The sequence below is a fragment of the Hyla sarda genome, chromosome 8, assembly GCF_029499605.1.
Source record: "Hyla sarda isolate aHylSar1 chromosome 8, aHylSar1.hap1, whole genome shotgun sequence".
NCBI lineage: Eukaryota > Metazoa > Chordata > Amphibia > Anura > Hylidae > Hyla > Hyla sarda.
The window spans coordinates 66,994,141-67,006,882 of record NC_079196.1 but is presented as its reverse complement, the minus strand read 5'-3'; the positions used below and the strand labels follow the sequence as shown (position 1 = coordinate 67,006,882).

The 12,742-nt window shown below is 42.3% G+C and overlaps 1 protein-coding gene across 3 annotated transcripts in view; it reads right to left on the bottom strand.

Annotated features, from left to right (window-relative positions):
• The window catches only part of ITPRID2 (ITPR interacting domain containing 2), a 90,586-nt gene that overhangs the window by 23,148 nt on the left and 54,696 nt on the right, over positions 1–12,742 (bottom strand). For all 3 annotated transcript variants that reach the window (XM_056534701.1, XM_056534703.1, XM_056534702.1), the window contains 2 exons: positions 5,589–5,661; positions 2,103–2,191 (listed from right to left, as the gene is read on the bottom strand). In XM_056534701.1, the coding sequence (XP_056390676.1) occupies positions 2,103–2,191; positions 5,589–5,661 (162 nt within the window). The remainder of the gene's footprint in view (positions 1–2,102; positions 2,192–5,588; positions 5,662–12,742) is intronic.

Here is a 12,742-nt window from a genome sequence, read left to right as displayed (position 1 = left end):
TGTATAAGCAAAAGGAGAGCCATTTGGGCCTTTGGGTAGTTTAAACCCATCTACTCCATGTTGTATGTAGGTACAGTGATCCCTCAACTTACAATGGCCTCAACATACAATGGTCCAGAAAAGACTATTGTAAGTTGAAACCAGACTCAACATACAATGCTACAGACAGTCCAGATCTGTGAAACGTGTCAATGGCTGCAAGAACTGACCAATCAGAATGTGCAATTAACTGGTAAAACACCTGTCTTACTGAAGCGTATGCACCGACTGATGTCTGGTAGCGCCCTCTACAGTACAGGAGGTTTTACATGTTCTGTACACTTTACCTGTACCAGGTGGACACCAGGTGAGTGTGACTCCACGTTCCTTTTTTTTTTTTGGACATTGCGTGTACTGTACAGGACCCCGAAGAAACTCCTGTCCTCTACATAGACCAGTGTTTCCCAAGCATGGTGCCCCCAGCAGTTGCAAAACTACAACTCCCAGCATGCCCGGACATCCTTTGGGAAACACTGACCGTGATTTACAGCTCCCAGCAGATCTTTCTTACTTTTATATGTAAGGACTTGCTTTATTCATATTAGGTATGTACTTATTTTTCTTTAATCCTCACTTTTTCCTATTTTTGGATGACATTTTGGTGCCTTTAGAACCAATTACCAGGTTTCCATAGAGTTCTGGTTTCAACATACAATGGCCGTCCTGGAGCCAATTAATATTGTAACTTGAGGGACCACTGTATGTATATATGTGTATATACTAGGGATCGACCGATATAGTTTTTTAGGGCCGATACCGATAATCGGTGGAGGTTAGGGCCGATAGCCGATAACTTATACCGATATTCCGGTATAAGTTATCGGCTATTTATCCCCCCTCGACACCGCTGCAGGTCATTGATTTAAAGCGGGCGCTTTAAATCAATGCACTGCAGTGGCTTTTGCAGTGCCATAGGCCGCCGCCACCCGCTTCTCTCCCCCTACCTGTCAGGGTGGTCCGGGCCCATCCATTCTTCCTTCCTGTAGTGTCCGGCGGCATTTCGGGTGGGGGGTGCACTGGTCCGGGCTGTCCTTCTCCGGCAGTCATCTTCTCCACTCCGGGCAGGCTCCGGCCTAGTAATGCTGCATAGACGCCGCTGCGCAGTGTCGCCCGTGCGCAGCGACGCACCTGACGTCACGGCGTAGCAGCGTTTATGCAGCGTTACTAGGCCGGAGCCTGCCCGGAGTGGAGAAGATGACCGCCGGAGAAGAAGGACAGCCCGGAACGGTGCACCCTCCACCCGGAATGCCCCCGGACACTACAGGAACGATGGATGGCCTGGACCACCCCCATTACGGCTAAGTTTATTTTATTTTTATTGACTCGGAGGGTGGGGGATGGGCCCGACCGGTATAGCGGTATGGGCAAAAATCCATACTGGTATACCGCCCAGCACTACGGTGGGGGGTGCGACGCGGTGGGTCGGGGGGGCGGTCGCGGTGCGGTGGGGTGGGGGCGGTGCATTATCGGCAAGGTAATTGCCGATACCGATAATCTGTTGATCCCTAATATATATATATATATATATATATATATATATATATATATATATATATGCAGTTACACCTTGTTCACAATGGTGTGGTGCTGTGCGGCATCCGTTACTGCCGCGGCGCTGTGTCTGCGAGGGGTGCAGCCCGGTGACTGGTTTGGGTGGCACTGGGGCCGCTCTGCCAGTGGGTCGTTCCCCCTGTGGGCACTGGTGTTGGGGCGGTGGTGGTCGACGCCCGGGGCTACACCGTTTTATGCTAGGGACGTTATGGACCCACTCTCAATAGGTGGCCTTGACGTGGCGAGTGGGCTTTGTACTTTTTGATCAAAACGTATATACTAACAACCTGTTAGTTTTTGCAATTATGCTGAGAAGCAATTATATCATAATGCAAAATTGTGGATGTGCGCCATGTCTGTTTTTTCTACCAGGATTCACACACACATACATATACATTATATATATATATATATATACATATATTTATATTTTTTTTTTTTTCCCATTCATTAGAAATGTGTTTTAAAGGAAGCTTCTGCTCAAAGTTAAATAAAAGTTTATGAATTCTTACCGGAAGAGAATTTGTCAGACAGTCACCAGATGTGTCTTCAACAAATCCACTGCTATCGGAATGCTGGCTAGCCGTCCTCAGCAGATTATCTGTAAGGAGAAATTAGGTCTCTTTTCAATCCTCAGAAAACATTGTAAAATATCTGGAAGCTCAACCAGAAGTTAAACCAGGATAACATTTATAGTGGATTACAAAGAACCATTCTATGATTTACATCCATGAAGATTGTATGAGCTTTCCCACAGAAAAAACTATTTAAAGCACATTTCAAATTTCTTCTAAGCAAAGGGCAAGTAAACAAAACAGTGAAGTAGTAGGATTTCATGTCATGCATAGTAAACAAAACAAAGCAGGCACATTTTTGTGTGTTCTCTTTACAATGCATGGCATTATTTTAAATAGGGTGGGTTATATCTAAAGGACCCTTCTAAACCTTGGTTGTTATATTCCCTCCATGCGGTGCCTCCATACATAACAGACTTAACCCCTTAAGGACTCAGGGTTTTTCCGTTTATGCACTTATGTTTTTTCGGAAAGGAAGGATTGTCCGGCAACAGGTATGCTCTAAAAGATTGCTTTTATTCATGCCATAGCAAGGAAACAGACATCACAGGACTGTGGTAATCTGACGCGTTTCGCTCTCTCTTGAGCTTAAACGTAGACCTTGGTCTACGTTTAAGCTCAAGAGAGAGAGAAACGCGTCAGATTACCACAGTCCTGTGATGTCTGTTTCCTTGCTATGGCATGAATAAAAGCAATCTTTTAGAGCATACCTGGTGCCGGACAATCCTTCCTTTCCATACGCTGTTGAAGCCGGGGCGGGACCGGCGGGTCCGTGACAGCACAGGTGTGTCGGAGATTTGGCTCCGGAGGCGAGCGGACACCACTGCATTTGGACTTATGTTTTTTCCTCCTCACCTTTTAAAAATCATAACCCTTTCAATTTTGCACCTACAGACCCATATGATGGCTTATTTTTTGTGCCACCAATTGTACTTTGTAATGAGTCACAAAAAAAAAAAAGAGAAAAACACGCTTGTTTCTACGCAGTGCACTTTTTGGTAAAAATGACACCACATATTCATTCTGTAGGTCCATACGATTAAAAGGATACCCAACTTATAGGTTTGATTTTGTTTTACTTCTGGTGAAAATTATAACGGATTGCACGAATATTAGTATGTTTAAAAAGGTTCTCTTCTGACCCCTATAACTTTTTTATTTTTCTGCATACATGGCGGTATGAGGGCTAATTTTTTGTGCTTTGATCTGAAGTTTTTACCGCTCCTATTTTTTATGGTATACAAAGCGACAAAATACGCAATTTTGAATTTTGGCACTTTGTTTAAACGAGTATGTTTATATTTATTTTTGTCTCCATTTTTTATTTTATTTTTTAAATGGGAAGATGAGGTGACAAACTTTTATTAGGGAAAGGGTTACATTTTTGTTAACACACATTTATAGCCCCCATAAGGGAATATTACATGCAAGCTTCTGATTGCATATACTGATCAATGCTATGCCATAGCATAGCATTGATCAGTGTTATCAGCGCTCTATTGCTCCAGCCTGGATCTCAGGCATGGAGTTAGAGAGCGACGATCGGATGCCGAGGCGGAAGGTAGGGACCCTCCTCAATGATCCTGATCAGTTCGACTGAGCTGCCGTAAAGCTTTTTTTTTCCATTTCAGACACATCAAAGTTGATCGCCGCATCTAAGGGTTTAATACTGGGCATCACCGCGATCAGTGATATCCGGTAATAGCCACGGGTCCCAGCAATTGACAAGTTGATTAAAGGATTCTGACAGCCGATCAACACGCTATGAAAGGGGTCATCGCATGACCCCGCATTATAGCACGGGATCGGGTGCAGAGCATACAGGTACGCCCTGCTTCCTTAAAGGGGTTCTCCGGTGCTTAAACATCTTATCCCCTATCCAAAGGATAGGGGATAAGATGCCTGATCGCAGGAGTCCCGCTGCTGGGGACCCCCAGGATCATGCACACGGCACCCAGTTTGTAATCAGTGCCTGGAACGTGTTCGCTCCGGGTCTGATTATGGTCGACCGAAGGGCGGGCGGCGTGACGTCATGCCTCCGCCCCCGTGTGACGTCACGCTCCGCCCCTCAATGCAAGCCTACGGGAGGGAGCGTGATAGCCATCACGCCCCCTCCCGTCAGCTTGCACTGAGGGGCGGAGCGTGACGTCACACGGGGGTGGAGGTGTGACGTCACACGCCGCCGGCCCTGTGGTCGCCGGTAATCAGTCCCGGAGTGAACACGCTCCGGGCACTGATTACAAACGGGGTGCCTCGTGCGGGACTACCGCGATCAGGCATTTTATCCCCTATCCTTTGGATAGGGGATAAGATGTTTAAGCACCGGAGTACCCCTTTAAGAGGTTAAAAGGGGTATTCCATTAATTTTTATTTTTTTTATTTTTTTTTTAAAGTAAAAAAAAAAATTGAGTACCTGTCATGATCTTGTAAACCTCCCCCTGCCTTTATTTTTATAATTTTTTTTAGTTTTCTACCTTGATATTGCTCTGTATTTTCTGCTCAGTCTCAGATTCACAGAGTGGGAAGGGCGTTACCCAGCAGGCGTGACATCATCTGAAGCCATACAGGGGAAAACTCACGCTGCTACACCCAGCCCAGTGCAGTTCAGTGTGAGATGAGCTATGATTGATTGATGGCTGCACACACACACCCTCAGCACTCCAGACTGCATTTCCTTTTTTTGGACTTCTGCCAGACCAGCAGGAGTCCAAAGTCTGTGCAAGAAATGGGGGTAAATGTGCTCTGGACAAGTAGGGAGACACCTAGTGGCAGCTTTTTTAAAACACAAATAAAAACATAGAAAACTTCATGCTCTCTTTTAAACAAAGTACATTAGAAAGATTTTTTATTTACCATAAGCAAATATAGTGCAATAGCAAAAAAATCGTTTTAAAGGAGATCTGTATTGCAATATAACTTATCCCCATCCGAAAGATAGGGGATAAGTTATTGATTGCGGGGGGTCTGAGCGCTGATGCCCCCCGGGATCTCCTGGATGGGGCCACAGCAGTATGCTGGAAAGGGGGTGTTCCGTCTCCGCATGAAGCGGCGGCCGACACGCCCCTTCCATGTGCCCATAGAGATACATGGAGGGGGCATGTCTGCCGTGGCTTTCTGCTGGGGACGAAACTTCACTTCCTGCAGACTGCCGCGGCCCCGTCCAGGAGATCCCAGGAGGCACCAGCGCTCGTACGCCCCCCCTCCCCCCCCCCCCCCCCGCGATCTATCACTTATCCACTATCCTTTGGATAGAGGATAAACTATTTTGCGCTGGAATAATCCTTTAATGATAGTGCACATTTAAGTACTGTGCCCCCGATGCAAAATAATGTACTTTATACTTTACTTGTGTTCGGCAGAAAAAAAAAAAGAAAAAACACCACAAGCATTACCTTTATAAAAGTAGAAACATTAACCTCTTACCTTTGCCTAATCTGTCCAACACCAGATGACATATGGGTGGAACTTGGTGTGGTTCCTCCTCTGCACTCTGCAACTGAAAAGAATATAATTGTTAGAAGCGATACTCGTGTTCATACAGGATAATGTTCTGGAGGCGCACTAGTCTATTTTAAGATGCTCAAAAATGTGGCTGTCAAAGATAAAAAGTATCAGGGATCTGCAAAAAGAGAATGTCTTCCTTGAAATAAAACCTCAAAACTTTGAGCAACCTACATATGAGACAAATGTGTTACTATGAATATGAAAAAAAACGAAAAACAAATGCTGCACAATACTTTCCAAAGCACAGAGGAAGTACCTTGTGACATGTTTTAAACAAAGAAATCCCATTGTAAAAAGCATTTACTGAAAATATGAATCACGCACTAGTTTCCTGTACTGCAAACAGAGGTCTTACAATCATTTGGCAGCTGTAATAGATCTGGGCAGCAAACATCCATTGTGGGCAGTAAAAGCTTCCAGTCTGCCCCGTGTAGTGTTTAAATAATTGCACTTCGGAAATCTTAATCTATATCTCAATGGCTGAATCCACTTGACATCAAAGCAAGGTGAACATCAAAAATGGGACATCTCAGAAGCTGCATAAACAGTACAAAAGTCTTAACATGTTATAGCTCTTTAAGAAGCAGCTAAGCCAGTCATGAGAACTTTACACAAGGCACACATGGAAAAATGTGCCGCACACAGATAAGCCAGGTTTACTCAGGTATACAGAAAGTAAATATAGAAATCACATAACAGTAAGGAAAATGAACTTAACCAATGGCAATGACATACACCAATAAGCCATATGATTAAAACTACTGACAGGTAAAGTAAACCACATTTAATATCTCATTATAATGGGTCCTGTTGATGGGATGGATGTATGAGGTAGTAGATGTCCAGCTCCAAAAGAGTCAGGTCTTCTGGGTCCTTATTGTTATGCAGTGGCTCTCCGAAGTGTGGTCCTCCAGATGTCGAAAGACTACAACACCTGGAGGGCCACAGTTTTGAGATCACTGCTCTAGAGGTTAGATTTGGCCATCACAATCAATATTTAATCTCCACAGGAGGTTCTGGCATTTCTGAAACCCCTGGTGGACCAGGAAAGGTTAAAGGACCTTAACATGTATAGCTTGGAAGAAAGACGAGACAGAGGGGATATGATAGAGTCTTAAATAGGGATCGACCGATTATCGGTATGGCCGATATTATCGGCCAATAATCACGATTTTGGGCATTATCGGTATCGGCAATTACCTTGGCGATAAACCGATAATGCCCCGCCTCCCGCACCGCGACCGCACCCCCCCCCCCCGACCCACCCCCCACCATAGTGCTGGGTGGTATACCGGTATGGATTTTTGCCCATACCGCTATACCGGTCGGGACCCTCCCCCACCCTCCGAGTCAATTAAAAAAAAAAAAAATTAAACTTACCCGTAATGGGGTGGTCCGGGCCATCCATCCTTCCTTCCTGTAGTGTCCGGCGGCATTCCGGGTGGAGGGTGAACCGGTCCGGGCTGTCCTTCTCCGGGGGTCATCTTCTCCACTCCGGACAGGCTCCGGCCTAGTAAGCTGCATAGACGCCGCTACACCGTGACGTCAGGTGCGTCGCTGCGCACGGGTGTCACTGCGCAGCGGCGTCTAAGCAGCGTACTAGGCCGGAGCCTGCCCGGAGTGGAGAAGATGACCCCCGGAGAAGAAGGACAGCCCGGACCGGTTCACCCTCCACCCGGAATGCCGCCGGACACTACAGGAAGGAAGGATGGCCCGGACCCCCCCGACAGGAAAGGGGAGAAGCGGGTGGTGGCGGCGGCGGCCTATGGCCCTGCAAAAGCCACTGCAGTGCATTGATTTAAAGCGCCCACTTTAAATCAATGATCTGCAGCAGTGTCGAGGGGGGATAAATAGCCGATAACTTATACCGATATTCTGGTATAAGTTATCGGCTATCGGCCCTAACCTCCACCGATTATCGTATCGGCCCTAAAAAAACGATATCGGTCGATCCCTAGTCTTAAATACATAAAGGGAATCAACACGGTAAAGGAGGAGAAGATCATCATTTTAAACGCATTGACTCAAAGAATGAAGAGCACGTCATTTTTGCTGTAAATTGTACAGTGTGAAAACGAAAACCTTCCAAAATTAGCAAAATTGCTGTTTTCTTTTAAATTTACCCACACAAATAGTATTTTTTTTGGTTGCGCCATACATTTTTTGGTAAATTGAGTGATGGCATTACAACGAACAACTGGTCATGCAAAAAACAATCACTCATACTAGTCTGTGGATGAAAATATAAAAGAGTTATGATTTTTTTGAAGGCGAGGAGGAAAAAATGAAAACGTAAAAATAAAATTGTCTGAGACCCTTAAGGCCAAAACGGGCTGAGTCCTTAAGGGGTTAACCATGGCTGTCATAGCCTTGATATGAATAGAAAATTGCACACGTCTCACTTGTAGGAAAGTGCTATTGCTCTTGTCACAAGGCACTTTCCTTTGGTGCCATTTGTTTGCTGCACACAAATATCTTTGAAAAGGGAAATTCATTTCCAGCAATTCACCAACCATCTCTATTGTTAGCAGAAGAGTACAGGTACCGTATTTTTTGCCCTATAGGACGCACCAGCGTATAAGATACACCCTATTTTTAGGTGCAAAATTTAAAAAATTAAAGATTTTGAACCCAATAGTGGTCTTCAACCTGCGGACCTTCAGATGTTGCAAAACTACAACTCCCAGCATGCCCGGACAGCCGTTGGATGTATGGTAGATACTAGGGATGTTTCTGCAGCTTACCTGGCAGTGTACTAAAAACTGCTGTTTGTGCAATTCTGTAATAACATTTTAGCTGAACATATACCTAAACATGATATCATTTACAATAATAAAGTTAAAAAAATGCTTCTTAGGCTGCATTCACATTTTGTTTTTTACATACGGCTGGGGGAGGAGAAAACCGGGCACTCCCGTACCCCAGCCGGATCAGCCCATTACTCCATTTACTTTAATAAGCCGACCGGAGTCAAACGGTGACTCCAGTTGGATCAGTTTTGACCCGTACGCGGTTTCCTGACCGGACCGAACACCGTAGTATACATATATACACATACACACACGTGTGTGTGTGTCTCTCTCTCTCTCTCTCTATATATCTCTATCTCTCTATCTCTATCTATATATATATCTATCTATATCTATCTATCTCTATATATCTCTATATATCTCTATATATCTATCTATATATCTAATCTATCTATCTATCTATCTATCTATATATACACACATACACACACACACCAATATATTTATTTAATTTATTTATATTTTTTTAATATATAATTATTTAATACGTAATTATTTTATATACATGCACTACTAAGTAAAGCAGAAAATCTATTCACTCAATGCTCACATAGCCAAAAGAGAATAAAGGGAATTTCCACAGGACAACCACAAGATAGCAGTGTTAACCTGAAAATGTAAAGGCTTTCTTTAGAACATGGGTAGAGAAGCCGTTCTATTAAAAAAATCCCAAATGATAAAGTTTTAAATAGAAAAAAGGTTTACAGCCCTGGCATAAAATAGAAGTCAATGACTTATCTACCATCTATGTAGATGCCACTATGCAAACTAAAAGAGAACTCTCACATGTTAATGCATCATAATAAACACTTGTACATGCAGAACAGCAGGGGGACTTTCAGCTGTGACCACATGCAAAAAATAGGGAAGACAGATTTTAGGAAGAAGGGAAAACATTTAAGAACTGGTCTTGTTAAAGAAGACTTTTGGGCAAGTCTTAGACGTTTTGTAGGCAATATGCCAAGATATTTCCTGCCGACGCCAAACTTTTTGGATAATTTTGTATCAGCGAGATCTTTTCCATTGCTTTGATAGAGGAAAGAAATAAACAGGTTCCTAAGGACTACAGTCCTCATACCCCTACTGCTTTCCTTGAATGATAATTAATCATCCCTGGTACTTAAAAATGAATAAATTAAGAACAAAATGAATGACATTACACAAATATTTCAAAGGTTTTGATTGGTTGGGCTCCTAGACTCACTGCACGACTGAAAACAAAAACGTAAAGTGGTATTGCAGGAATCTTTTTTGATATATATCAACTGGCTTCAGAAAGTTAAACAGATTTGTAAATTACTTCTATTAAAAAAAAAAAAATCTTAATCCTTCCAATACTTATCAGCTGCTGAAGTTGAGTTGTTCTTCTCTGTATGACAACAGTGCTCTCTGCTGACACCTCTGTCTGTCTCGGGAACTTCACAGAGTAGAAGAGATTTGCTATGGGGATTTTTCTTCTACTCTGGATAGTTACTGAGACAGGTGTCAGAGAGCACTTAGACAGAAAACAACAACTCAACTTCAGCAGCTCATAAGTACTGAATGGATTAAGTTTTTTTTTAATAGAAGTAATTTACAAATCTGTTTCACTTTCTGGAGCCAGATGAGATATAGATATAGATATAGATATATATTATATATATATATATCTATAAGTTTTTTTCCTGGAATACCCCTTTAAAAATAATAATCATAATATATATGCCAATGTATATCCTTAACACCATGTGGAAACAACTTTAGTAGGAGCAGGATTGAAAAGAAAAAAAGAAAAGTTTGTCTTCTGTTTAATTGGAGATACATTGTTAAAGTCACAATACATTATCTATATGAGTGTTTCCCAACCAGTGTGCCTCCAGCTATTGCAAAACTACAACTCCCAGCATGCTGGGAGTTGTAGTTTTGCAATAGCTGGAGGCATACTGGTTGGGAAACACTGATCTATATAGTACCGTATATTGGTATATACTGGATAATAAGGTAGACATCCTCTAACCAATGCAACCTCATGGATGCCTATAGGATCTCACTAGTCCTACAGTGGGAAGTAAGAAGCCCTGTATGTTACTGGATAAATGTTTTAACAGAAGGAGACACAGTAGGTGGTTTAACCCATTATTCCTTGGGATATAGAAGGAATTGCTGTCCCTTTAACCATTCTCCATTGAGCTGCTAAATGGTAGCTGTAAGCTCTTTGACTGTAATAAACCAAAATAAATTTGTAGGTGCCAATATTAAAAAGGGGTACTCCACTGGAAATCAAAAAAATAAAAAATAAAACTCATCAATTGGTGCCAGAAAGTTAAATAGATTTGTAAATTGCTTCTATTAAAAAAAAAAACCTTAATCCTTTAATCCTTCCAGTAATTAGCTGCTATATGCTCCACAGGAAGTTCTTTTCTCTTTTTAATTTCCTTTCTGTCTGACCACAGTGCTCTCTGCTGACACCTCTGTCCATTTTAGGAACTGTCCAGAGTAGGAGAAAATCCCCATAGCAAACCTCTTCTGCTCCGGACAGTTTCTAAAATTGACAGAGGTGTCAGCAGAGAACACAGTGGTCAGACAGAAAGGAAACTCCTGTGGAGCATACAGCAGCTGATAAGGACTGGAAGGATTAAGAATTTTTAATAGAAGTAATTTACAATTCTGTTGAACTTTCTAGCACCAGTTGATAAAGAAAAAAATATATATATTTATATAATATATATATATATATATATATATATATATATATATATATATATATATATATATTATTTTTTTTTTTTTCCTGTGGAGTACCCCTTTAATCAGAAGTGACACCCATGTACAGCAAACACAGGGCAGATTAATCCACTTCTAGGGTCTGGAGTTACCAAGAAGAGAAGGGTATTTTATTCAGAGTAACCCATCAGTTCTGGGTATTACACCGATTACAAAGATCACAATGTGCAAACTGCAGACAGAAGGGGAAGCGGAGAAGGAACAGTATTCAGGTTACTAAACATTTCATTTTTTTTTCTTGGAATAAAAAACACTAAACTTGGACATGATTCTTGGTAGAACTCATTGTGCTTGGTGTAGTTAATGACATCGATAAGTTTTCAACATTTCTTAGTGGTATATTAAAAAGGAAATGCTTGCTTATCTAATGCGGCACATGGCACCGAGTGACCAAACCCATACGAAAAAAACAAGTGACATTTACAGTTTCTGGAAAAATTAAAAACACAGAATAAGGGAGAAGGTTTCCTTTGTTTAAAAAGTCGCCTACCAACCTAAACTTCTGTTTCCTGTCAGCAAGCGCCTTGTAATGTTCGGAGTCTATTAATGACAACACTATATAGCTTTCCATAATAGTGCACGAAAAATGATCAACAACAAATAATAAAACAAAACATAAAACAGTCTCTTCAACCCAAGGAGAAATATAGTAGTGTCATTTACACTGCAGCTGCCTTCTGCCAACAATCCTGGATTGGACAGGAACATTTTACAGTAGTGCAGGTGTCTATAATCCCTATGGGGTTGTCCATTTTATTACATATAGCCGTTCGAGATGAGCGAACTTACAGTAAATTCAATTCGTCACGAACTTCTCGGCTCGGCGGTTGCTGACTTTTCCTGCATAAATTAGTTCAGCTTTCCGGTGCTCCGGTGGGCTGGAAAAGGTGGATACATTCCTAGGAAAGAGTCTCCTAGGACTGTATCCACCTTTTCCAGCCCACGGGAGCACCTGAAAGCTGAACTAATTTATGCAGGAAAAGTCAACTGCCGAGCCGAGAAGTTCGTGACGAATCGAATTTACTGTAAGTTGGCTCATCTCTAATAGCAGTGTTTCCAAACCGGTGTGCCTCCTGCTGTTGCAAAGCTACAACTCCCAGCATGCCCGGACAGTCAACGGCTGTCCCAGCATGCTGGGAGTTGTAGCTTTGCAACAGCTGGAGGCCCCCCAGTTGGGAAACATTGACATATAGAATGGGAGATGTTAACCATCAAAAATACCAAGCTACAACTCTTTACCCCCTTAAAGGGGTGCTCCGGAGGAAAATTATTATTATTATTATTATTTTTTAAATCAACTGATGCCAGAAAGTTAAAACAGATTTGTAAATTACTTCTATTAAAAAATCTTAATCCTTCAGTACCCTGTTTCCCTGAAACTACACCCTACCCCAAAAAATAAGACCTAAGCAATGCCCGGGCTGCAAATATTAAAAAACAAACTTTAACTTACCTTTGTCCTCCGTTGCTAAAGAAGCTGTCCGGCTTCTTACATTTCAG